Source organism: Caenorhabditis briggsae (genome assembly GCF_000004555.2).
Source record: "Caenorhabditis briggsae complete genome, chrIII, whole genome shotgun sequence".
Classification (NCBI taxonomy): Eukaryota; Metazoa; Nematoda; class Chromadorea; order Rhabditida; family Rhabditidae; genus Caenorhabditis; species Caenorhabditis briggsae.
In genome coordinates this window covers 4,489,219-4,517,022 of record NC_013490.2, presented here as the reverse complement: position 1 = coordinate 4,517,022, position 27,804 = coordinate 4,489,219, and the positions used below count along the sequence as shown (strand labels likewise).

General features: G+C 38.2%; 5 protein-coding genes across 5 annotated transcripts; 4 read left to right on the top strand and 1 right to left on the bottom strand.

Moving 5' to 3' along the window:
• Positions 1-212: 212 nt before the first annotated feature.
• CBG25850 lies at positions 213-3,985 on the bottom strand (the record flags this gene model as incomplete). The annotated part of the gene is made up of 5 exons (XM_045243666.1): positions 213-335; positions 380-510; positions 561-708; positions 758-904; positions 3,791-3,985. 5 exons carry the CDS (start codon positions 3,983-3,985, stop codon positions 213-215), a joined length of 744 nt encoding a protein of 247 aa, XP_045098865.1.
• Positions 3,986-4,497: 512 nt separating this feature from the next.
• Positions 4,498-4,566, top strand: CBG25849 (the record flags this gene model as incomplete). Its single annotated transcript, XM_045243665.1, has 1 exon — positions 4,498-4,566. One exon carries the CDS (start codon positions 4,498-4,500, stop codon positions 4,564-4,566), a length of 69 nt encoding a protein of 22 aa, XP_045098864.1.
• A 4,481-nt stretch (positions 4,567-9,047) lies between these two features.
• CBG25848 lies at positions 9,048-9,104 on the top strand (the record flags this gene model as incomplete). The annotated part of the gene is made up of 1 exon (XM_045243664.1): positions 9,048-9,104. The coding sequence occupies one exon, from the start codon at positions 9,048-9,050 to the stop codon at positions 9,102-9,104; it is 57 nt and encodes an 18-aa protein (XP_045098863.1).
• Positions 9,105-18,879: 9,775 nt separating this feature from the next.
• CBG08958 lies at positions 18,880-20,021 on the top strand (the record flags this gene model as incomplete). The annotated part of the gene is made up of 2 exons (XM_045243663.1): positions 18,880-19,268; positions 19,337-20,021. The coding sequence occupies 2 exons, from the start codon at positions 18,880-18,882 to the stop codon at positions 20,019-20,021; spliced, it is 1,074 nt and encodes a 357-aa protein (XP_045093929.1).
• A 6,718-nt stretch (positions 20,022-26,739) lies between these two features.
• Positions 26,740-27,797, top strand: Cbr-sdz-21.2 (the record flags this gene model as incomplete). Its single annotated transcript, XM_002641069.2, has 3 exons — positions 26,740-26,964; positions 27,070-27,351; positions 27,405-27,797. 3 exons carry the CDS (start codon positions 26,740-26,742, stop codon positions 27,795-27,797), a joined length of 900 nt encoding a protein of 299 aa, XP_002641115.2.
• Positions 27,798-27,804: the final 7 nt, after the last annotated feature.

Sequence of the window (27,804 nt, the reverse complement as noted above, 5' to 3'; positions counted from 1 at the left end):
CCGACACTTTCAACATTCCATAAATCATAATTATTTTGAGGGGAAATATTTCTTTTCGCGCGTTTCTTCCGTTTCCGCCGTCCGCAAGATTCAGGTTAAATCAGATGAAAATCGGACGGCGAAAAGAGGAGAAAAGAGAATTGGAAAAAGTGATTACATCTGTTTAATCTCGATTTATGTTTCCCTTTATTATTTATCTGGAATCCCAAATCTTAATTATAACTTGTCCAAACACAAACCTCGGCGCCTTGTGTCCATCCGATGTTACTGTAGATGAAGTTGGCAAATGTTCCATTAGCAGTGATGAAAATGGCAGCTTGGAATGTGTTGGTGTTCTGAATTGGAATTATTTTCAGGCTAAGAATTTCTATAAACTCACCTCTTCTGGAAGAGCCGCCGTATTCAAAGGCTGCATTTTGTCCCAAGTGATAATCAAAGCCGATTTCACCTTCACATTCTTATCGTACTGATAACGAATTTCCGATTGTCCACGCTCCAAAACTCTTCCCTCTGAAACAAAAATGCATAATTCTAGAGTTCCAGCGGATCTCAAAACTCACTTGTCACCTCTCGATAGTACACTTTTCCTCCGTTCCTCAAATCATTACGATTCCAGAATGGCGCCAAGAACCGTGTAGATCCAGGAAGGATTCCGGATTTGTAGGATCTAGAGCTAGCTTCAAAACCTACGGCTCCGTTGGAGAGAACCTAAAAATTTTAAAGATAATCCTAAAAAAAGAAAACTTTGAATTCTTACATAGATAGTTTTGTAATCGGATCCGAAGAATTGAAGTGGATGCACCAAGTCGAGTTTCTTGCCAACGTCCAATGCTTGAGGAAGTTCTTCATCACCAGCAGATGCTCCATAGTCAAAAAGACGACTGGAGAATAGGGGAGCGGTTACCTGGAAATGTCTGTGTGTCTGTTTGTCCGTTATTTAGAAATTTGAAGCGTAGAGGATTTCAGTACTTGAGTTATTAGATTTGATAGTTTTATTCAATGACCAGGACGGCCGTTTTGACAGTTCTAGGCATATCTAGAAATTGAATTCTACAGGGTCCGCCAAAATTACGTGTGCACAACTTTGACGCCATGGCGCTGCGCACTGACGCACTTTTGGTGCGCAATTTTTTAAAATTTTTATTAATTATTTCATTATTTATTAGTTTGCCAAGTTTCATCCCAATCGGTTATGTTTTAGGTAAATGACAGCGGCAAGTCCTCATCGTACTCTGATCGTCGACTTTTACAAGCGAGGTTTAAGCACAGGAGACATTTCTAAACGACTCGGAGTGCACCGAAACACGGTTTTCGCGACCATCCGTCGTTTCAACCAGCTTGGCCACCTCAAGGACCGTACGGGAAGAGGAAGACCGAGGACTGTAAGAACTCCAGCGAAAGTCAAGGCCGTCCGGGAGAAAGTCAGGCGAAATGCTCATCGTTCCATGAAAAAGATGTCAGATGACATGGATATCTCCTATACATCAATGAGGAGAATTGTCAGAAAAGAGCTGAAGATGACCTCTTATCGAGCAACAAAAGCTGCTATTCTATCCCAAGCCAATAAGTAGAAACGGCTCATCAAAGCGAAGCGCCTTCTCGCTGGCACGCGCAAAAAGGATCATCTTATCACCATCTTCTCGGACGAGAAACTCTTCAGTGTCGAGGCTGAATTTAATAGCCAAAACCACCGAGTGCTGGCCACAAATATTCAACAAGCAGCTGAGCGTGGTAAAACAATCCATCGAGCCTCTCATCCTGCGAGCATCATGGTTTTCGGAGCGGTTTGCTATGATGGGAAGTGTCCGCTTGTTTTCGTTGATAAAGGCGTGAAAATCAACCAAAAATACTACGTTGAGGAGATTCTGGAGAAGCATGTGCTACCGTGGGCTCAAAACCACTTCGGTCAGAAGAAATACATCTTCCAGCAAGATGGAGCGCCTGCTCATACCGCAAAAATGGCTCAACAGTGGTGCAAGGACCACTTCCCCGCCTTCATACCAAAGGACGAATGGCCGGCTTCGTCGCCTGATCTGAACCCGCTCGACTACTCCGTATGGGGAGTTCTGCAGAATAAGGTCTGCGCAAGACCTCATGCAAATATCGAGGCCCTGAAGAAGTCGTTGTCTGAGGAATTTGACAAATTATCCGTCGAATACCTGCGTGCCACCATTGATGCCTTCCCTCGACGACTTCGTGCCGTGGTCGCTGCCAAAGGAGGTAGAATCGAATAATTTTTGTTGAATTATGATTTCAAGCGTTGAAATAAACTGTCTGTTAAATTTCGTCTTAATCTCGCATCTACTTCTGGAGATAACGTCATCTACACTTGCACACGTAATTTTGGCGGACCCTGTAGAAAATAAACTTGAACGTTTCTTTAGGAAAACGAAAAAGTCAGAAAGATTATTAAAGTCAGGACCTTTTTAGGTAAAAAATTTGTAAGAAATGCCTGGAAATTCAAGTAACTAAATCTCTTTTTTTCATAAAATTTTTAGTTTTGAAAAAATCATGGTGAACATCTCCACAAACGGAAGAAGAAAAGCAGAGTTTAAAACGATCCTAAAACGGGTCGCTGGCGGGCCCTGCCATAGTTCTTTAAACTCAACATTTTTGTACCAATTAAATTAAGTCTGATAGAACGCAACAAGTACTACAAAATGATGATATTTGGGATACTGTATATTTATGATTTTTCGAATAAATAGAATTTCCTCATTAAACTCGTCTTCCAAGAAAGAAAAAAAAACAAATTCTAGGCGAGCCCAAGGCGAAGGTGGAAAATTTTAGACAAAAACTGGGCGAAGTTTCGCCAGCTTTTGAGCGGCGTTTGGGCACCTTCTGGGAAAATCTTAAGCGAAATCTGGCCAAACAGAGCCCAAAAGATGGTCAATCTTTGCCCAAAAGACGACAGCCGCAGCCGAGTAGCTTGTTTATGAAGAATTGTTTTTTTGGTGTTTGATAACTTTGCTCCTAGACAAGATAAAGTTTTTCAAATAATGAGTTAGCAAACTGTGACCGTTCTAAACAAAATTTTGTAAAAAATTTCCTTTCTCAAATTGAACTTTTCGGTTTGAAAAAAAAAATGATAAAAAAGATAACCAAATGTGAAAACGGGCCTAAAACGAGTCACTGACGGGCCTTGCCATATCAACTAAATTAGGTTTGAAAGAGCTTAACGAGTACTAAAAAATTATGTTAATTAGGATACTTTAGCTTGTATATGAACAAGTTACGGGGGAAAAACCATCCTAGCTCGATTTTTTTGACTTTCGATAAATTTGTCATAGACCAGATATAATATTTCAATTTATATCATTTTATACTGCTTGTTGAGCTTTATCATATTCAATTAAGAAAATTTAAAAACAATTGATCCTTAAAAAATATGGCATTGCTCGCAGGAGCTTTCTTTCAAGTCTGTAGATGTCCTTGTTCCTTTTTGATCTATCTGTTTTCAGCTTTTTCCTCCCATTAAATCATTGACACCCATTCAACAGATCCCAACGTGTAATACATCACATCCATCCCTAATCCATGTCCTCTCTTCCGATTGCCGTATCGAAAAACGGCAGGTGTCATGAAAGAAAGAATAGGAAAAGACCGGTAATTGTCATTAGAATCGGTTGCCCATCTGTGCAAACAGACACCACGGCACTGTCCGGCTCTTGGTCAACAGGAAATCGGGGAAGGATATATGTTCAAAAAGACAAAAAAAAAATACAAAAAAAAGATGACCTTGTCTGTCTCCGTTAAACAAACCAATTCGATTCCCAAAAAAAAAACTCACTTGAATACTAATTTCTTTCGGTTGAATCTGCCGACCTCGTCTTGATTTAACGGATTGAAACGCGTCGAGTTGATCCCATTTCTCATCGATTCGAAGACGAGCCGCTATCCGTTCGGGATCGAATTTCATGCATTCTACTGATAGAATTAGTAGAATTAGGGGTGGCAGTGCCCCCAGCAGGGCATGCCTGTGCATCGGATATTCTAAAAAATTGGAAACTTTTTAAAAATAAAAAAGAAAAAAAGACGGGTGGGCTATAGAAGAAGGGAGACTGTCTGTCTCGAAATGAGAAAAAGCTTGGCCAAGATCTGGAGATTATACAAAATGGAAATAAAAAAGAGAAACGGAGATGAAAAAATGTGATTATTGTTGTAAAACCAAATGACTATGCAGCTAGGGATACTAAAAACGCCCGAAGAAAGTAGTAGATAAACAAACGGTTTTTTTTGAGGAAGAGAAAAAAAAAGTGAAAAAAAGAGAAAGCATAAGCAATGGACACCCTCTCCAGTCGGGGTTGGAAGTTTTCGGTTTCCGGAGAGATGGTGGCTGGAACCGGATTCTGATTCTAGAAGACGTGAGGGAAGGGAAGAATGTGATTTGAAGAGAAAGGAGTCGTGGTGAAAAGGGAGAGCTGGAAGTGAATGGGGTCATGGATTCCAAAGAATGGCTCCGAATTGAAAACAAATTGTTCAGAAAAAAAATTTAAAATGCTCGGTTTGAGCTTTGATAACGGGACAATATCTGGAAAGAAGAAACAGAAACAGATAACTTTGTAAATTTGGAAAATCAGGATTCCCAGAAAATTCAGTTTAAAAAATTAGATTTCCAGAAAATTCTAAATTTTTAAAAATTCGGAAAATCAAAAATACGGAAATTCAGAAAAGCGAAAAAATTTTCGAAAATTGTGAATTTCCAAAGAATTTTTCGCAACTTCCATATTTTTCGGAAATTGTGGATTCTCTGGAAATCGAATTTTTCATTTTTAATACAAAAAATTAGAAGTTCAAAAAATCAGAAATTCGAAAATTCCAGGAAATTCTGAAAAATTCGAAAAAATTGAAAATTCCAGAAAGTTCAGATTAAAAAAAAACAGATTGCCAGAAAATCTAAAATTTTCGAGAAGTTCAGAAATTCAAAATAACACAAATTTCAAAAAAATTAGAAACTCGGAAACTCAACAATTTTAGGAGATTCTGAAAAATTCCAGAATTCCAAAAATTCTCAAAAAAAAACCAATTCTGAAATCCGAAAGATGAATGATAATTCAAAAAATATATAAAAGAGCTAAAAAGAAATTCTCTCAACTATTCCAAATTCTCATGAGCTATGGAATGAAAAAGAATAAAACTAATAAATCACATCCCCCCATACAACACCGGGATACCTATTCAAATGAGAGGGATTAACTCAATGTGCACCGTTATTCAAACCATGGCATTTCTATACCGGATGGTAACAGTTGGAGAGCGGTGAAACGAGAAGAAATAGAAGGTAGAAGGGGCCTTAAGGAAGAAACAAAGAGCAGACACCGAGGGAATGTGTTTTAGGTGATGAAGGTCATTTGAGGTTGGTCCGTACGGGGGAACATAAAGGCTATTCCCTTCCTCGGATACAATAATTATCGGTTTGATGGAGGCAGTATTTTTCATAGTTGCAAACGGGCCGGCCCGGGCAGATGGCGGGCCATCAGATAGCTTGTCTCCAAAACGAGATATTCAGACAGTTTTGGTACCAAATGATAGATCTCGACAGGGCCCATCACGTCTATATCATTTTCGCCAGATTCCGGTCCATTAACATGCCGCGGGCCGGGCTAGAATGACGAAAAACCCGATATTGGCCAAATTTTTTCCGAGCCGGCCCGTTTGCAACTATGGTATGTTTTTCTGGTCTGGGGATTTTTGGTAAAATTTTACACTAGGACTAGGTTAGACTAAAAATATTTGAAAAATACATGAACTACTGAATTTACAGTGTGGCGCATCATTACCCGGCATAAAATTTGAGTAAGGCGTTGTACTGTGTTCAAATTTGGAGTGAAAAAATTCAAATAATTGATCAGTAAACAGGCCAAGTATCAAATAATTTGATTAACTTTGAGCTGAGTTATCGCTTGTCAAAGCTGCTTCATCTCATAAAAATCGCAACAAGAAACATTATGCCATTCATCTTTGAGCAATCATAACAATACCTAGACTGGAGGAATCGCTTTGAAAATTTCAGTAGCTTTAAATCAAACGTAACATTATATTTCTTTCAATTTTCGTGCTTCCAAGATACTTATGTCTAAAGATATAACCGTTTTTATTAGCTCGGGTAATTGTGCCACCCTAGTATAATGAAAAAATAGAAAAAAACTGTCAACTTATCAACTAAAAATTAGAAACATCCTTTTTACGGTAACCAATTTTCCTTCAAACAACTCGAAATAAGTTGAGAATTCGATATTTTCAAATATGCTAATTTTCAGACCTAAAAGTTCGAAATTTTGAAATCTGTTAGCGAGGCACTCGGAGTTTTATATATCACCACGGATGTTCGGAATGGCTTTTCCGAAATTTTTCGGAATGTCGAAAATTCAGAGTTTCAGAATTTTGAAATTTTGGAAATTCGTAATATTCTTATTTAAAAAAAATCGTAATTTCGTAATTCCCAACATCCCTGGATATCCTCCAGTAAAAAAAGTTTGAATACAAAAAATTCGAATTTTATATGAGGCTTATTTTATAGGAGACGAAAACTCAAGAAATATCTTGAACGCAGGGATTTTAGCCAGAGAATCAGTGGCAAAAAGTGCACATTCTCGAAGACTTTAGCTTAGAATGAGATTAGAATTCAAAAAATGTTTCCCTATTCCAAATCTCAAATCTAAAAGTTCTCACTAGAAGAAATGATGGTCCCTGCTTGCAAACGGAGCAAGCACGATAACAATCGATTTCATGAGCATACATATTTGTTGAAACAGAGAGAAACGGAATGAGGTATGATCCGTTGAGAGGGGGTCCCCTTCGCCCGGTACCCACTGTTTGCACTCAAATTGGTTCCGACGGTGTACAAGAAGGGACGACGACCTTCTTGAAAACTAAAGGAGTTGCCATCTTTTGTTTCAAAGAAGGTGCTAAACGAAGAGAGTGCCAGACACGAGTCTAGTATGTACTAGTTCGGAGCGGAAAAGGACACCGTAAGAATGGGTGAAGAATACTTTGGAAACAGAAATAAGTAAAAGAATGGGGGGAGAGAAAGCTGACAATCTGACAAAAAAACGAACATGCTAAAAGGCGGATAATGAAGAAACGAGGAGGAAGAATAACAAGATTATATGTCGCCAGAATGTCTTCTAAATGCTTTCTTTATACACATAACAACCACAACATAACATCACAAAACACCTCATTGTATACAAGATTACCATTTGTAGCTTATATGGAAAAAGGACCTGATTATGACGAAGCATGGGAAACTACTCAGAATTGAGTGGACGACGGGTTATATGAATGGATGGACACATACTATTGCATGGGAATTGGCATGGTCAGAAATTTGACCACTTGAAACGATAAAGGTGTAGAAATTGAGGGTTTTGTGCATAGAAAATTTGGAATTTCAAAAATGAAATTTAATTGAAATGTTTCTGGAGATGTGAAAAGTTTGTTTTTCCACATTTCCTCAAACCTATCTTACAGTATTTCCTCTAAAAGGAACAACTTTTGATGCTTGAAAATTTGAAGGAAAGATAATGTTTTAGCCATTTCCTTAGATTTTAGAGTTTCCAAAACTCGTACGTTTTTGAAATTTTCGGGGATTTTTCCATTTCAGAGTTTGGTGGTTTGGAAATTTTCGCCCTTCCAAATTTCTGATTTCTAGATTTTCAGTGTTTTGAATTTCCCATTTTTGAATTTTCAGAGTTTTCATAATTTGGAATTTCTCCAAAGATTTAGGATTTTTAAGTTTTGAAATTTCAGAATTTAAAGGTTTCTAAAATTCCAGATTTTCGTAAGTTTCATAAATTCTTAGAATTGTGGAGTTTTCATTCTCGAATTTTTGAATTTTCATATTTATGCAAACATGCTGATACCAAAATCGGAACTGTTATAAAAAATTTGAAAACTCCAAGATATTCAGAAATTCCATAAAGTTCAATAATCATGAATATTCTTCTGTTAGTTGGATTTGCCTAAATGAGATAGAAAAGGTTTAAGCTCATCTGAGAAATTAGTAGTATCTTGATTTAGGAAAACATAATTACTCTTTAACTTTGATCTAATTTATCTCAGTTCCTGTGAAAGATATCAAAAAGAGATCAACTGACGAAATTTTTTTCATAAAATCACAACTATTTTGTTAGTTGGGCACATTTTGATATCTTTTACAGAAACCGAGATAAATTAGTTAGGGGGGGAGGGGGGGGGGGGGACGTTCTCTTAGAGTGTTTACGGTAGCCCACAAATTTGATCCAAAAGAATTCATCGAGCGTCCATAATCAAGAAAGTACCAGAACACATGCTCTCAAAACACAATGTTATCTTAGCTATTTAATCCAATTATTTTGGGCATCACCTCTCCCCAAAAGTGAACGGATCGAGGGATAACCCGAAGTGAAAGTGACAGACAATTAATCACCTCGGGGGTGGTGACGGCATATCTTCGCTAATCAAGTGTGATAAAATGTGATAAGATGATAAGCGAAACAACAGAAAAAACTATTGGAAAAAAGAGCAATTGATGGCAATCGAGGTGAGACGCGAAAACATACACTGGCAGGGGGTGGAAAGGGTAATGGAAAGTGAAAAATAACATGAAAATGGAGGGCAATTAGAGGGGGAATGAGAGACAACATAGGTTAAAACCATTTACCATTTACCACGATTTACTTCGAAACAAGACAAAAAACGAACGGCTTTTTGGGAAAATATGGAAAGACCTGTCAAAGTACGGTATATGGATTGAAAAGTATGTATAGGGGAAAGTGAGGATAATGAATAAATAAAACGGCGCCGGTATGGAGAAAATAACACTTGAGACTGCTGGTGGGCTCAGATTTCAAGAAGATACATGGAAAAGTTTGATGAGAACAGTGGGTGGGAAGGAACGTGGCAAAACGGGAATAAAAAGAAAACGACGAGGATATGGAGAAAGGGCGGTATGTTATGATGACCAACTAAGAAGAATAAGAAGAATGGAGATGAAAAAAGTAGATATGCATAAATAAAAGAGAGAGATTTGAGCTGTTGCTGGACGACAGTCGGAAAGAAAAGAGATGGATATTCATCTGACGCACCACCTCCTCCGAAATTTCAACACCATTGGAATGTAAGAAAAACGGAGAAGACGGAGAAGGGACTGGAACGGGTTTGGAAATATTTAGGAATTCGACGGTATTAATAAGAAGCTTAAGATTTCGGTAGAAATACTAGAACTGACTGTTCATAGTCATGAAATTTGAGAAACGGATTGCAGTGAACGTAAAATGATTCAGCCCAATATGTCCAAAATTTAGACTCAAAAAAGAAAACAACAAAATTTTTTAGATTTCCGAAAATTCGAGAATTTTCAGAATGAAATTTAAACTGAAATTATTTAGAGAATTTGCAAATTATTTTTTTTAATTGAAAAAATAAGTTTGAATCGGTAATTTTCAGACATTAACATTTTACTGATACCGTAAGATCTGTAAGAGAAGGGCACCACACACTGTCAAGTTTGAGCTCAATTATCTCAATTCCTATAAGAGATATCAAAAATGTGTCAACTGATAAAACACTTCTGATATTATGATAAACATTTTATCAGTTGACAACTTTTTTATATCTTCGGCAGGAACCGAGATAAATTGGCTGAGAAACAAGGGAGGGGTTCAAGTTTTACGGTGTTACAGCACGATACTGCATCTGGAGTTTTACAGAAAATCATGAATAAAATGAGGTATTTATCATTGTAGTTGTTGTCTTTTTTTACGAAATCACCCGAGAAAGACATTTGGATTGGCATGGCTTTACGAATTTTAAGAAAATTTTGACTTTGAAATGGCCCAAAGCTTATCGAAATAACATAGTAGAGCGTCACCCAAACCGTCAATTTGAGCTCATGTATCTCATTTCCTGTAGAAGATAGCAAAAAGTTGTCAACTGATGAAATGTTTATCATAATATGAGAAACATTTTATTAGTTGACCGCTTTTAAGTATCTTTCACAAGAACCAAGATAAACAAGCTCAAAATTTGCCCCCTGTCAGGCGGTAAGCCGACAACTGCTGGTGCATACGAAAGAGGTGACATCTTTGACCTAATTTATCTCATTCCCTGTAAAAAATATCAAAAAAATGATCAGCTAAAAAAATTGTATCATGATATCAGCAACATTTCATCAGTTGACCACTTTTTGATATCTTTCACAGAAAATGAGATAAATTTGGTCAAAGTTGACATTTTGGGTGGCTGTCTAATAGAAGGGTTACGGTAAATGGAATTTCAGAAGTGTCCAATTAGAAATTAAAAAAAAAAGCAAAATTGTCTTATAAAAACATCATAGCCAGTTTTTTGAAAGTTTATATAACTATAATAATCAGATTCTGTACAATTGACACAGCTAACTTTTATCTGAAAGTCAAAGATCCTAACCCCGTCAGAAAGTGAAGGATCCTTCTCAAGAATCTGAACCATGACCAAAAGAAGATGAAGAAAAAGAAGAAGCAGAAGCAGAAGTTACTGTTTTCCATCGTTTTCCCAATGAATACCCGGATAGGGTTATGGAAAGATCCCCCGACTGGATGTGATATGAATCGCATACAAGTGTTCTTGAAACGAAACCAGCGGCACTGACGACGCCAATTTGAATTGAATGTGATGGAAAACAATGAAGTGAACAGAAGAAAAAGAACTGAAGGGACGGGAGGAAGATATGGAAACCATAATAAGGAGGAAAACGGTCATTCGGGAATTCCTAAAACACAAATAGCCCACACTTATGACTAATCCACAAGCCACTTAAAAATCGATGAGTAGAAGAACAAGTTGCTTTGTGTCAAGAAGTCAAAAAGTTTTTGGAAGAAGAAGAAGAAGAACAACGAACTGACGTCGTCGTCATCGACCCGAAGACATCGACCCCACCGACCAGCCACAGCATCAATTATAATTCGGAGAAGGGACGGAGAAGCATTTTTCGAGAAGGTCATGCCATATGTACATACTTATACTATTATTTATGGAAACACACACCTCTTCTTCTCATAGAGAATCAGATCCCACCCATTATTAAATTTTCGAAATTGCGACTCCTTGAGAAGAACTGACCGTCAAAAATCCTCTGAACAGCAGCAAATTGAGAGGAAAAACGAGGGGAGGAGGACAACGGAAATTGAGAAGAGGGGAACAGTTTTTTTGGGGGACAATGGAATGGGTAAGTGGTTTTTGGGTTGGGTCTCGGAGTATCCAAGGTCTTTTTGAAGGGGAGCAATATAAGGAATTATACTGTGTTCTGGATAATGTGGTATCAAGATGAGCAATCAAAACGAACAGATGTACTACAACTATTGAAAGCCATGCCTTTTAAAATTCCGAGCTTCAGAAATGAAGACATTCAGAATTTTGGTGATTTGGAAATTTAAAAATTCAGGGCTTCTGAAATCCGAAAATCCGAAAATTCGAAAATTAAAAAAGCTCGGAATTTCTGGAATTCAGGAATTTGAGGAATTTGAGATTCAGATACTCTGAGATTTAATAATTTTTAAAATTCGAAAATTCAAACATTTGAGCATTCGGAAATTAAAGCTCAGAATTTCTGGAATTCAGAGATTCAGAGGTTGATAATTCAGATTCAGAAATTCAGGAATCCAGAAATTCCTAAATTTCTGTCTTTCAGAATATCAGAATTCCTGAATTTCTGAATTTTCGAATTTTCTAACTTTTGAGTTTTTGAATTTTTTGGAATTTTTGAATCTCTCTGAATCTCAGAAATCCGGAAATTCAAAATTTCAGAGATTCAAAGAGATTCAAAAATTCCAAAAAAACTCAAAAACTCAAAAGTTAAAAAATTCGAAAATTCAGAAATTTCAAACTTCCCGCCAAACCAATACCTAGCCTCATCACTGTCTAATCAATTTTTCTGACCGGATGAACTGGAAAAAATTTAAAAACTCAAACTAAAGTCAATATCTGCTCCAAAAACTTCCAAAGTGGATGCCGATGCTGAAGATCTCGAAATATTAAGATCATCCTTTTTTCTCCAAAAATCTAATTTTTAGGGAATTTTAGGAATCACCAATCTTTAAAACCCAAAAACTAACCAATACTTTTAGCTAACTTCTAATGCCTCAGAATCTCAACAAAACAGAAAACGATGCAAAGTGAAAAGAATGCCCGAACATATGATTTGACTTTTCATGCCAGCCTTTCAAGAAAAAGTTTTAAAACAAACAATGGCATTCGCTTTCTTGGTAATAACCTGGTTCTCTCTAGTTTTGGTAATATGCAAAACGAACAGAATTCTTAAGAAGAAAAGGAAGAAGCACGGAATACGATCAAGTCTGAATCCCAAAGTGAAACGTCGAAAAGTACAACCGATATGAAGAAAAGAAGGCGTTTCCTTCTCCCCATCTAACCACATTTTGTTCGGTACGTGAAGCTGTAACGCCGTCCGAAAGTAAACGTGCCGTAGTAGGTGTATAATCATAGGTTACTGTAGTTTTCTGCAGATTTCCCACACGTTTTCGCTGCTTCGGCAAATCATTTTTTAGGCAACATTGCCGAGATGCTTTCAGGCGGAAGTACAATTTCAAGTACAAAATGGATGATGACGTGGCAACTGGTAAGCTTTTAGAAGAATAGGAGACAGGCAAAAACCAAAAAAAAAAACAAAAACATGACAGTTTTTTGTCTTCTGCCGTCGAAAACCGAACATATCCGAAAGACAGAAGCTAATCGACTCCAAACCCAGAAACAGTATGGTAGACAGAGAGAATTAGACAACGACCAGTTGTCAGAGGAGGCATCAGAAGGCACTTGGAATTGAGAAGAAGAAGTAGAAGAAGAAGCCGCTAGAGGAAGACAGTCTCAGCAGCAGCGTGAATTAGAATAATGATGCCGGGGCTGTTGTGGGTGCGAACGAAACAAAAAACGACTCCTCAATCGATGACCGAACTAATTGTGAAACAGTGTGTTGCAACATATGCTTCGAGGAAGAAGAAGACGTCGGGGGAGAAGCATCGGGAGAAGGTAATTTGGTTGATGATTTGAAGGAAAACGAAGGACAGAGAACAGACGAATTCAGACGAGGACGGATGAATTCAATTAGAATGAATCAATGATAAGAGTACTACTGACTAGGAAGGTTCAAAGATCTTCAGGGTTCTGAGAGATCAGAATCCAATGTCTTAGGATTCCGGGATCCTCAGACTCTTTAGGTATGGAAAGAAGAGACTCTGAAATTCTGAGAATCCGAGAAACTTGTCTCTTTAAAATTCTTACGATTAGGTGAATCTGAGCTTTGGGATTTAGGAGATTTCAGGAGATTTCACTATTTTGTGAAAATTTAAATCTAGGGCAAAACTATTTTCTAGCTTAAAATTCTCCCAAGTTCTGGTATTCTCGTAGATCTAGAATTTTCTGTATGATATCGTCATACACAGGGGGCGCACCCCCTAAACACTCTAATAGAAGAGCACCAATTTGTAAACTTTGAGCTTATATATCTCGGTTCATGCAAAAGACATTAAATAGTGGTCAACTGACAAAATATTTATGATATTATGATATACATTTTGTCAGTTGACAACTTTTTGATATCTTTTACAGGAAATGAGATATCAAAGTTCAAAATTGGCGGTTTGGGTGGCCTTCTATTATAGTGTTTACGGTAATTACCTGGACTGAAGTTTGTGCTTGCATAAAATTTGAGTGAAAAGTTTTGTTGGGCTCAAATTTGGATTTCAAGAATTCAAAAAATTCATCAATAAACTGGCAAAGTTTCAATATGTTTGATAAATTTTGAGCTGAGTTATCGCTTGTCAAAGTTGCTTCGTCTCATGAAAATCACTAGAAACATTACGACGTTCATCTTTGGACAATCACAATCATACCTAGACTTGAGGAATCGCTTTGAAAGTTTCCGTAGATCAGAATCAAACGTAAAATTATGTTTCTACCAATTTTCGTGCTTCCAAGATACTTATGTTTAAAAATATCTCCACTGTTATCTGTCCGGGTAATTGTACGCCACCCTGTAGATTCTGGAGCACTGCACAAAATTTTAGCTCATATTTTCAGAACAAAAACTATGACCTTTTCAAAAAGGATTTCCGAAAATCCGCGACTACTAAACTTTCAGTTTTCGCCAAAAAAGAAAAGGATCGTGCTAAAATAGGTTGAGTGGATGAGTGAAGAGAGAGGACGAGAGTCGGTTGGTTATATTCAAAAGCAAAATGAGACGGATCGTAGTGGGGAATGGAATGGATTGGATTGAGTATAGTAGTTGGGATGAGTAAGAGAAAAAAAACACAAGGTCAGCTGCATTTCGAAGTAAGAAGAAACAGAAGAGGAAGAAGAAGAAGTTGGAGAAGGGTAAGTAGCGAGGAAGAAGAGGGAAGGAGGCCTACTTATTCATGTCGAGGACGATGATCTCTCGAAAGTACACAAGAAGACACTTTGGGTTGAACCGTTTCCTTCATCATTTCGGAAATTAGTTGTGTACCATACCACAGAATTTTAGATTTCCAGAAATTTCAGAATTTTGGAATCTTTGGCTCTTGAATTCTTTCTGGAACCTCAAAGTCTGGTAGTAAAAATATTTCACGAAGAAACAGTAAGAGATAAAAAATTCCGATGGCAGAACCAAAAAGAAAGAAAAAGAAGAAGCTGGTTGTGACTACTCAGTTAGACACTGCCACTACAAAAACTCAGCGGGTGTTGGATTGCGAGAAATGGAAATTCAGATTATTAGTTTAAAATGAAACAGCCAGACAGGAGAGGAAGAGAATTGTCAAGTTTTCAATTAAACAAGAGACTAACTAAGACTATGTGAAAAACATACAGTAATTGACTGGAAGGAGAGGAATCGAATGTCCTCTGAATTTGATATTTTGCTAAAAAACAGCAAACGTTATTGGAACACTGTGGAAGTCAGACTCAGGTTCCTAACAAACCACAATTTTCAGATCAACCAATCCATTTTAAAGATCAGAGTACACTATCACTGATGGTTCCTTGCCATCTCTGAAACTTAGATCCCATTCTTCCGAGCAATCACAATGTCCCTTATGTGTAGATCTTATCTAATTTGTCATTCTAATGTCATTCTATACACTGTCGGCATGTTTCACAAACCGCTAATTGTCGAATCTCTTTCTGAACACCGCAACTTGGCTCCGGGAAATCTGTTCCAAAAGAGAGCCGCCTGATGACTTTTACAGACCTTATAGTCGGTATGTGTAACTCTCATTAAGTTGTTTGGAGAACTAAAATACTGTATTTTTCGATCAATGACATATTCTAACTTGGTACATCCCAGAAGATGCACTTTGACACACATTGAATTCAGAAAGATTGAATAGGTGAAGGCAGGTATAGGAATGGATCAATGATTATGTACAGTCATTTTCAGGTTTCAATTACAATCCAAATGCTGTCAATAGGATGCCTTCTGGCAAACTGAACTCCATAAGGATGTTTCCAATACATTCAACTAAAACCTTCTAGCATAGATTTGAACCAGGGACTATATCATAGTGGCTACTATATTATAAAAATCGAATCAAAAAGTGAACTGCAATAATCGAAAGATCTGGAATTGAAACCACTTGATGAAAACAATGATTCAATTATTATTCCTGCTCATCAGCAACAGTATAATTCGAAAAAATCACCATCATACGGAAAATCATAAAAGTCGAGAATACCGTGAAAACTCTAACAGAGTTGCCCGCTACACATTTTTCTGACACTAATGCAAACTGATTTTGATCTATAAAAATTATATACAGTGCGTTCAATATCTTAAGGACCCCCCCCCCCCCTCTATTTTCACGGTTCTGAGAAAACGGTAAGAGATATCAAAAATCGCTATTCGTTTTAAGCGCCATTCGTTTTTAAATTCAAAAATACCCCGGGAGCCAAATTTTGGTATTCATACCTCTTCTGGTATTAGTACACGGCCCAAAACTTACTTTTTCAGCCGTTCAATATCTTTAGGACCACCTGAGATTTTTGACGGAATTTCACTTTTTGTGTCAGAATTCCAATCCAAAAGTAAGTCAATGCCCAAAATTTTCATATGTGATCTTGGTTTTCGTATTAGCAAGATGTTTCTGAACTTATCCGAGAATTTTTAAATTTTTCTGCTGCTCGTGACCTAATTTTCACTGCTGAACAGAACTAGTGCGCGTCTTGTCGATGGCTCTGTTTGGTCTCTGGGATATCATAGATGGTCCTGCAGTTTATCACGGTTTTTTCAGACATCTTTTTATCCACCGAGACTTTGTAAATTCGCAGTTTAGCTTATCCGCAGCCGAACCTCCATACACCTCCAGACAACGGTGCGACTTATAACAGAAACTCAACACTGGGATGAATGGCACCAGGAAGAATCAAGAAATAGCCATGGCAGGCATGGATTTTGATCTGAATTCTATTGATACAGCTTTGGATCTCAATGCCTGTCGCGTTTACCACAGCGTCAGGCTGTTCTAGGGATCCCAAAATTCCCTCCAAAAAGGAAGAAGAACATTAACTGAAGCCGAACCGAATGATCTAGTTTCCAGCATACCAAATGAGTTGACCAAAGTGATTCTAAATACTATCCATGAGAAATCCAATTGATTTCTTTTGTTTACCTGATTTTTGGTAGTTGATTCCAGCTTTTGAATGATGATTTAGGTCAATTTCGTTCATCGAGTTGAAAATTAGGTCACGAGCAGCAGAAAAATTTAAAAATTCTCGGATAAGTTCAGAAACATCTTGCTAATACGAAAACCAAGATCACATATGAAAATTTTGGGCATTGACTTACTTTTGGATTGGAATTCTGACACAAAAAGTGAAATTCCGTCAAAAATCTCAGGTGGTCCTAAAGATATTGAACGGCTGAAAAAGTAAGTTTTGGGCCGTGTACTAATACCAGAAGAGGTATGAATACCAAAATTTGGCTCCCGGGGTATTTTTGAATTTAAAAACGAATGGCGCTTACAGATTTTTATATCTCTTACCGTTTTCTCAGAACCGTGAAAATAGAGGGGGGGGGGGGGGGGGGGTCCTAAAGATATTGAACGCACTGTATTAGGATGGGGAGAAAGTTTTTTTCCGAAATTTTTCAAATTTTTCCTACGGAAAGTCCCCGAGCTTCTAGAACATTCCTAGTGTAGATTAGTGTAGAACGTCTTGGAAGCTTCTCCCTCATGATTATATAAGACGCTTGTGTCCACTGGTAAAACAATCATGAGCGATCTCTCGAGACCTCATATTCGGCTTCTTATCTTCTACAAGTGATCTCACGGCACCTGAGCGACGTAGACCGCTAAGAAAATATGTCATTTGTTCGGAGAGAGGCCCGACACCGATTGCACCGTCCGCAATCGGCTCGCTTCTTTTGAGTCAGGAGACACGAGCCTCGAAGACAATCCTCACACTATCCAAAACCTGCTGAGTTTGACGAGCTGCTGTTAGAAGCCGTGTGGCAGAATCCCGATGGGACTAATCACAAACTGTAGACAATGTTCCACTGCGACTACCACATTATCAACAATCATCTCCATAAGCGTGGTGTCCGATGAGTGATGGCTCAAAGGGTTCCCCATGATCTTTCCATTTTAAAAACGGACTTAAATGAGTCGATCCTTCTTACTTCGCAGAATAAAGAGTTTCTGGCCGACTTGTTCACCGGAGATGAGAGCTGGATACTCTGCAGTAGTAACGCCCATCATGCAATTTGGATTCCTCGCGGCGGCGACCCGCCAAGTGCAACCGAAACCAGGATTTCATGAGAAGATGTGTTTGTTTCGTGCTTCTGAGATTAGAATGGATTGCTGTTTTTCGAGTTTATCCAGCAAGGAACATCGATCACAGCTTCCACCTAGAGGTATCGGCTGGATTCCTTTGCCATTGCCCTCCGAGAGAAACGCCCGAGACGCTCCACCGTTCACCTTCAACATGATATTGCTCGTCCGCATGTGACTAAAGACACCCAGGCAAAACGGCGGAAGCTGGGCGGGGCTATGGTTTTTTATTTTTAATACTCGCCAGACACTGCGCTTTCGAATTACTACCTGTTCTGCCCGCTCAAGCAATCCCTCAGAGAGAAACAGTTCAAAACATTGAACCACCTCAAAATGGCAGTAGGCCTCTTTTCACTCTCACACGCCCCAATTCTGGAAGACTGGAATCGAGTGACTTCCCAATAGGTGGCTCACAGATGTAGTCGATATTGTTGAATATATTGTTAGTGGATCGTGTAAGAAAATGAGATAATTAGAAAACGAAATTTTGAAAAATTTCGGAAAAAAACTTTCTCCCCTCCCTAATAAACAAATTTCGAATTTTGATTCAGACCTGACAGAACCAAAAATGTCTAGACAGATCAAATTATAAATATTGGCTCATTTCTTAGTGACTTTGAAAAATCATCAATTTTAGAGGAATGCTGCTAACTATGCTCTGTAACTGTTACAGAGTTTTTTCGATTTTTTTTTCTGCAGCCCTGAATTTTCTGCAACAACAAAAAAGGTTTTTCGAAGGATTGCTTGATTTGTTCCAATCGCCATTTCATATTTATAGGCATCATCAAAAGCCCTACCGTTAACATAATCCACCCTCATTGATCGCACAAATTACCTTCCTCTATGTTGTCGCACATCCGGACTCTGCTCCTGGGAATACTGTAAACTCCGCCCAAATCAGGTGGGGTCCCTCTCTTGCCCCGCCCACGGTATCGGAATTCGCACATTCATGACTTCCCTAATTCATTCATCATCTCAGTTTGAGTTGACTACCTCTTCCTCTTTCTCCTTTTTTCTGATTTTTCCTGTTTTCCTTGATAATCGATATCTTTACAATCGTCCTCTTGCCATTATTTCTTCGAAGATCTTTTATTTCAGATCTTCTCCAACTATGTCTTCTTCTCTCACCTCCACCATCTCGGCGAGTCTGACTCCAGAGTATGACGCACTCTGGCATAAGCTCCATCCACTTCAACATGAAATGATTATAACTGGCGTTGGTCGCCGTGTCTATCCGCTTCTGGAGTATCAGTTCAGTGGCATGAATCCAGAAAAAATGTACACAACTTCGGTTCACTTTGAATACGTCGACGACAAAAAGCTGAGATTCTGTAAGGGAAAGTACGTCGAGTCGGTATCCCAAGAAAAGAAGGAAGCCCCACGGAAGGTACAACACAAGTCAGGAGCAAAGTTGGGATCCAAATGGATGGCCGCACCTGTTAATTTCGAAGAGTCCGAATCACAAATAGAAAGACGAGAGAAGACGAGGATGGCTCAAATGTAAGTTTCTTTTGTGAAAGTATAAATTGTATATTGGGTTTTGAGGTCCATCTCCATGCTCAGCACAGATACTTGCCAGTGTTGACTATCAGCGAAGAGGGAGGATCGAGCTACGAGATCAGACTTTCACACACCGTTTTTATCACAGCCACTTTGTACCACGTAAGTTTTAAAATATACAGGTCAACGAAAAATAATTTATTAAATTTTCAGATTGATGAAGTTTGCAAGATCAAGACCGAATCAAACGAATATGCCAAATCGAATAGAGAGGATCGCCGTCGTTCCAGAGCTGTCGAGTCGTCGGTCACTAGCCCTCCAGCCAAGAAAAGCAGAAAAGAAGCTTCATCTCAAGACACATCCGTCCAAGTTGTGCCTGATGTTCCAAATTCGATTCCAAGCTTATCAGCTATTGATCCTGCTCTCATGAGTACTCTTCCATTCCCATCTGCCGGCCTCTCCACTCAAGTTCCAACTTCATCGGCCATGCCAACAATCCAAGACGTTCCACCAGCCAATCCATTGAATGCCTTTTCCGCGATCCCATGGTTGAATCCACTAAACAATCCATATCTGTTGGCTGCTATGGGACTTCAATTCCCAACCATCCCATTCCCGTATTTGCCTTCAAAGTCGTTTGCACAGCTCACTCCAACTTCTTCCACCTCTCCAGACTCTCAGCCCACACAACCGGAAAATCCAGTAAAGACTGCATTTATCGATAAGGTCATCAAAGATGAAGTTAATGTCTGAATCCAAAATTCTCCATATTTCCTTTTCGTGCTCTAATGATGCAATTCTGTGATCCCAAAACTCTCTCCATCCCATCTCTCTATCTTTCATTCAACCTGTCTTTCTATCCACACCGATCTCTCTCTCTCTCTTTTTTAATCTCACACCAAATTGAAAAATACATCACTCCTTCTATCCATCGACATGATTATACCGTTCTTTCTGTTTTCGCTTCATTGATAAATCAATCATAAACTTTAAAATCTTTGTTTTTAACGCTATAATGTATACCAGCAAGCTGGTGCGCCTTCGGCGCGATCCAATCTAGTTTTTTACTGGTTCGTAGTCTCGCTCTTCACTTTTTCTAAAAGGGTCACATAAATCCAAGGCTGTGCCACGGCCGGCTTTTACTACGGCCGAGCCGGCCGCGGCCGGCCCAGGCTAGCCGTGCGGCTTTTCATGGCTTTTTAAGATATTGTTTCATGAGAAACGTAGATTTTTTTGAAAAGTGGGACACAAAAAAAACGAAATTCTTCAAAAACTAATAGATTTTCACTTCACGCGTTTTTATAAGACTAGAAGCGGCCGGCCTCGGCTAGCCGCGGCTTTTCACGGCTTTCACATTAAAGCCGGGGCCGGCCGCGGCCTCAAAAAACGAGCCGCGGCTGGCCGCCATTTTGCACAGCCTTGCATAAATCTATATTTATTTTTCAAGCTTTTCAAAAGTCCACAGAGTGACACGAGGACCAACAGACGCCTCTAGCGTTTTATATATAAGGAAGATTGAAAAACTGAAAAACCATATTTTTGTATAAAATTTGGCCACAATGGTACTGTAGATGGAAACCCTAATAAGTTTCACGCTCTTCTGACTTTGAGATTTTGAGTTACACCATCTCAATCTGCTGCTGGTAATTAACAGCCACCTACATACCGTAAAACCTACATACCGTACATACCGTAAAACCTGTATTAGAAGGGCCCCTGAAATTGAAGGGCCCCTCTAATTGAAGTGCACCCCTAGAAACCTCACGAATGAGCCAATAGAACGAATCAGCCGAATTCGGCGAGGAATAACTATTTTTATAATGTTTGGAATACTGTACTGTGTTGTGGAAGTTTTGATCTCAGTTACATTGAAACCAGAAGCGACGGTAAGTTATTTTTTTTTCGCATTTTCAAAGTTGAAGTGGAAGAGAAACCTATTTTTTTCTAGTTGAAAAAATATTCGAGATATCCAACAATTTACCTTTTTACTGTGAAAATCCGAGGCTGAAATACAATTTTTAATGAAAAATAGTTATTATTACGGTGCGATGAATCGTAGTTGTGGAAGAGAAACGGCGAGGCCGTGGCCGAAGCTCCCAAAACGACAACTACCATAACCAAAAATGTTTTCACTTCCTAGGGTTTTTTCTCCATTTTCGTGGGTTTTTGGCGAACTTTGTTTCTATCAAAAATTTTTATCGTAATATAAATGAAAAGTACAATTACAATTTTCCGTTTGGGAAAAAAATGGACTAAAAAGTATACCATATACCGTAAAACCTCTAATAGAACGACACCCGGATCGTCCACTTTGAGCCTATATATCTCATTTTCTGCAAAAGATATCAAAAAGTAGCTAACTAGTAAAATGTTGCTGATATCCTGATAAACATTTTACTAGTTAACCACTTTTTGATACCTTTCAAAAGAAGTGAGATATATAGGCTCAAAGTGGACGTTCCGGGTGTCGTTCTATTAGAGGTTTTACGGTATACCATTTTCGTCTACCCCCGGTGCCTCTTATCCTTCCAGACTCCAAATTCTCAATTTTTTCTCTTTGTGTCATAGACGCCTTAAATCTCAGTTAATGCTTCTGTACAAAATAATTAACCTTACTTCTTACATTCCCCACCCTGAATCTCATTTCCGCTTATCTAACTCTGCCCGTCGCCCCATGACTTTAATTTGCCTCAATCCCCATATCAATGATTTTTTTGCATCCACCATCCCATTTTGGAATGCCATAACTGCAAATTACCCCACTTCCTCACCCCGTCCCAATTTGAAAATCTCCTTGATTCTTCTATTTCTCGCTACTAGCTATTATCCTTATTTTTAAAACATGTATTGTACTGTATATAATTCCTCTCTTTTCCATTATTTTTCTCTTTTTAACTTATTAGGCGCTCCTCGTGAGGGGGGCTGCCTTTTTCTTATGTACTGTTGGTCACCGCTCTGAAAATAAATAAATCTTAATCTAAGTACCAAAAACGAGAAAAAACTGGAAATAAAAATATTTTCAGCTTACGGTAGTTGTCGTTGTGGCACCAGAACAATAAAATTAGAAGATTACTCTGAAATCATAGAAATATCAGAACAAAAATAGAATCTTTGTTTTTGAAATCTCCATAATTCCGGCTTTTTTGACGATTTCAACCTTTAATTAGTTAGAAAAAACTCATACGCATTATTGGAAAAACACATTTGCTGATTCTCGTACTATGACAGAAACTAGAGTACAACATGAGGTTTTTTCAGAGTCGCCATATCATCAGCTTCATGTTCAGATTGATTCTTTTCTGTTTGGTTTCTTATTTTGGCATTGAAGCATTTATCACAACGGCTGTTCGATACAACTGGTTAACTATTTTAGCAGGAATACTTGTCACTGTTACTGTATATATTTTGCTGAAAATTGGAAATATAGTAAGTCAATTTACTCTTTTTTTAAATTCACTTTTCATTCAACTTTTCAGGGATACGATCGTTGCTACATACTTTGGAGTATCTGCATTTATTGGGGACTTTTGGAGCTTTGGATCCTTTGGAAAACAAATGACGGTTTAGTACATGGACCTCATATAGAGCAACATTTTCGAAGCATGCAGAGAACCGGAGAACCAATTAATCCAAGACTGGAGGGATTTAGGGTTGTCGCTTTATTATTTTTAATTTCTTTTCGTATCCTCCCTGTCTCAATTTATTATCACATGTCAAATGAATAAATACATATGTTGACTCTTGAACTATCTAAAAAAATTCACATGAAGCTGAATCAGGTTTTTTCTTTTCTTTACTTCACTTTCAAATTACGGTACGCGGTGAAGAATTCACGAATAGCGCACAACTGGTGATTGTTGACGCGTTCCTCGTGCATCGTTAAAAAAGCAAAATTCAAAAAGTTAAAAAGAAATTGATTTGTTCGTGAACCGACATAGTGATGGATTTGAGAGTTTAGGCATCGTTTTCCCTCAATTCTTCACTTTATAGGTCATTCCACGCCAATCCAAGCCAAAAAGTCCACGCCAAAAAGCTCAACCAAATTTGACGTTTCGTATCGCGAAAAGTGATGTAATGTAGTTCAATGCTTACTATTAGTGACCACTCTAGGTAAAGCTATCGTGCCCACTTTGTAAACGAAATACTAGGTTGTTCCGAAAGTCTTTTACATTTTTGGAATTTTTTCATCAAAACTTTATTCAACGTTCGAAATATTCCGGCAAGTAATGTATTTTTTATTATGGTCCATCACATCCTGCCAACGTTCTAGCTGTTTGATGCCTCTCGCGTAGAACTCGGATGGTTGCTGCACGAAGAAGGCACCCATATACGATTTTTGGTTCGATCTTCTTTTGAACCGTTTACCCTGATAACCATTCTGAATCAAGCGTAATAAATACAATTCTGTTAGGGCAAGGTCAGGACTATATAATGGATGACCGAGTACTTTAATGCCTAAAGCCTGCGATTTTTGGCGACTGGCCAAAGCCGCATGTGGACGCGCATTATTGTGAAGCGCAACAAATGTTCCCGTTTCTGGGCGCAGAGCAGAAAACGAATTGAACTCTTTTTGTAGTTAGAGACAGTATATGTCTGTTGTTACGATCGCACACTGGGAAGAAGTTTTCCATTGATCACACCATCGAAATGACACCAAATGGTCAACATCTCCCTTTTTTCACGAATTTTTCCTTTATGGTCTATTTCTGAGGTTTGGCAAACCTTGACCCACCGACTTTTTATGTTTTCTTCAACCCACAGACACCTTTTATCGTTTCCAAACACATGATAATGGATCCCATTGAAGGTTCGCTTACGAGTGAGCAAAGTCCGACTCAATGCACAACCAGTTTTAATGTGGGGATCCCTGAAATGGAACCAGTTGATCATGTCAAGCTCTGTGTCAAGAATTTCAAAGAGGATGAAACGCAGTTGTAGTAGGTTGGCCAAGAGTAGAAGAAACTTTATGAACAGTGAATCTCGGCTCAGCTTCCAGCGCTTTCTAGATATCGGCGTCGATGTTTGGAAATATGTGATCAAATTGAAGTTTCTCTTTGAGCGAATATTCGCCATTCCGAAAGCGATTGAACCAAGGTCGCACTACAAGATACTCAAGTGACTTTTCACCAATTACGAAGCATATAGATCGATGGGCAGTGACAGCGGATTCTCTTGAGAAACTCGAAAGGAAGGCAACCTCAAACATCATGGGTTTCGTTGGCGAGGCTCTCGGCCATGGACTGAGATTTTTTAGAATAAACTGACAATTTTTATCAAACATGAGTTCAACATTATTAAAATAAAAAAAGAAAACGAAAATCGATCGCTATGAATGGATAAAGTGCGCGCTTAAAAAATGTAAAAGACTTTCGGAACAACCTAATACAAACTGCGGTAATAATTTTGATCTACCATGAAAAAGTTTGGTGTGGTCGGGAGCAAAATTTCTAGATTTTTTAAATCTAATTATCTAGAAATTCAAAATATGTAGTTAAAATGAGTTAAAAACATTCAATTAGTGGTTTTAGAATCCTATACAGTGCGGTCAATACCTACATAGACAGTACCGGTCAAAAAGATATACAATTCGTGTTTTCCAACTTGAAAATCAAAAAAAAAATTTAGCGAAAAAATTCACTTTTTGGAAAAGTTCGGATTTTTGGGTGCTTTTTTCGAAAATCTTCGCCAAAATGAAAGTATGTTTTATAGGATTCAACGACACTGTCGTTTTGACAACTACAAGAAAAATACCGTAATCCCTCAACCGACTCTACCAGAATGACTATAAGAGCATCATGCTGATTTTAGAGAGTCTCACAATTTATAAAACCAGTGTTTGGAGCTTGAAGAAACATTTTTTAAGTGGAAAATAATTAGATATGGTAGAATGACATCTTAAAAATAATAAAAACAGAAAAAGTACAAAATATTGATCACTTGAAATTGTGGAACGATAGTTGGAAAAAGGTCAGAAGCCGGAAATCTCTAGTTGACACTTTGAACAACCATAATATGGATATTATTTCATGCAGGAACTGAGATAAACAAGCTCAAAGTTGACGGTTAGGGTAGCCTTTTAATAAGTAATTATTTTTTGAGATATTTATGAAGTAAGCAGTTATATATTTTAGATTTCGTTGGTATGTTTCTAATCCAAATACGGATCCTATCATCAGCCATTCATATGTCGTTCGAGAATCCGATAATTGAGTGGCATCTGTTTCGATTCAAGAGAACACTCTCTTTTTTGGAGTATGGGATAAGACGGAGGAGGAGTTTCTGAGAATGGTGAATTGATTGCTAATTGACTTTTATTCCAAGAAATTTTCTTATTTCTACAGTTTTTTGTTATTTACTTGTCATCTTCATTGCTTCTTTTTTTGAATTTTTATTTTCTATCTCTACCAGCTCTATGACTCTCCGTAAATATTATGAATGCTTGTAACGCAAGATATATTAACACAAGTAAATTGGCATTGTCGAAAAACTGCTAAATGAGAGCTGAAGAAGCGCAAACTGGCGCGTTACTTGGCAGCCCAAGGAGAACCGAAGAGCTGTTGGCGGACTGTCGACGGACGGACCATCGGAACTCTCGGAAAACCAACTTGAAAGTTACTAGATTAATATCCAGTCAGGAAGAAAATTGTTATACTCCTTCTATGTTATTGTACGAGAAGGAAATTCTTTAAAATGCGACGTCTTCAACTGGGAAATTCCCTTTTTGAGAAATGGGTTAAAATTGAGTGACGTGGTAGATGAATAAGAAAACGATACCAGGAAGAAAATAGCTGAAATTTTTTAAAAGTAAGTTGTACAGTAGCATTTTGGCTGTACTTTTGTCTGTTTGTGCCTGAAAAAATGTTCAAAATGAAAACTACAGAACGGATGTAACTTCTGGTCAGAAGGTTAAGGGTCATTGAGACAGATATAGGTCAGGTTCTAGTCGGAACTTGTAATTATTGCCACTGTATCTGGAGTTCTACATTTACATTTACTAATTAAATCCACTGTAACCATAAAACCACTAAAATTTACAGCATACCCTTAAAAGATACGGGCCTCACTAGTCTCGTTATTTACAGATCATATGGTTGATGCTCATGATTTATATGGATCCTTCATTTATGCACAGATTCCTCGGTTCAAAATTTTTCGAACATTTTCGGAACATTTCTTTTGACATAATATGTCAGCAGTTACCTTCCTCCCAGACTACCTATATTACTTTAACTCTACATTGTCATAATTTCAGGATCTCCTTCACCTCTATCACTCAAATTACTGTAGCATTGTGTATTACTGTCACTTCCGGTATCTACGACCACCTGGCAATAACCCTATCCCAGATATTCTTTCCCAGAGGGTAGACAATATTGTTTTTGACTAAACCACGCCTCCTTCGACCCGCCCCTCCTATTCCACACAACCTCAATCCTCATTTCAGTCTCTTCTGACTTTTGTATTCGTCTCGATGTCGTCTTCTCTTCTGTTCTTCATCTACCTATTCTCCATGGCTACAGCCGATCAATTCTGGGTGACTACTGTGCTTTCTGAATTCAAAGTTCGTGATCAGTGTGCGGAGTTCTGGAGTCAATCCTCTGCGTGTTCCACTCCGTTGGTACGCATCTCCACAAACATCAATCAGCCGACTCAATTCGCTTCTCGTACATGGAAAATTAATGACACTCGCAACTCGGTAAGTTATTTTAAAAAGGTTTTTATTGAAACTTATCCGGAAAACTATTTTTCTGAGAACCAAAATTACGCCATGTTCCTAATGCGAAATATCTCTATTTCTCAGACCGAAATCCCATCATTCATCAGTCAATGGCATGGTTCAGCTGATTCGATTCGAGTTTCCATGCAAATCGAAGGCAGTAATCCACTGAATCCATTCGGTCTTGTTGCAAAATGTGACGAAGGATTTCATCCGAAAGTTCTCTTCATTCACACCTCTGATAATGTCATGGAACGCCTTTCTACCAGAGTCGTCAGCATTAATTCTCAGTGCTTCACCGTCAAAGTTCTCTTGAAAGTAGATACAGTATGCCCATACTGTCCAACAACAACCACACCTCTTCCGGTAAGCGTTTTCATATATTATTTAACTAAAAAATCCTTCGTTTTTATTTTCAGACTACTTTCGCCGCAGATTCCTTCATGTATACTCATCGATTGTCAATCATGGTTATTCTTCTTCTGATTACCTTCACAACCGTCTCTGTCATTATCTTCATGTGTACATTGAATCGTTTCATCCAACGAAGACGTGGATTCAAGACTTGTCCATCTCTGGAATCTGGAATTTCAACAATCTCTCCAATGACCGATTCAACCATCATTTCCATTGAGAATAAGAAGACGGAATTCTTTGATTTCTTCGCTTTGATGCCACCTGCCATCGATTACGAAGAGTTCGATTTGGATGTCTCAATCGATAGCAGAACACTTCCACGTCTCGGATCCCTTGTCTACGAATACTACCCAAGTAATCTCGATGTCAGTGTTTCGGACCCAGTCTTTGTTTAATTTTCTT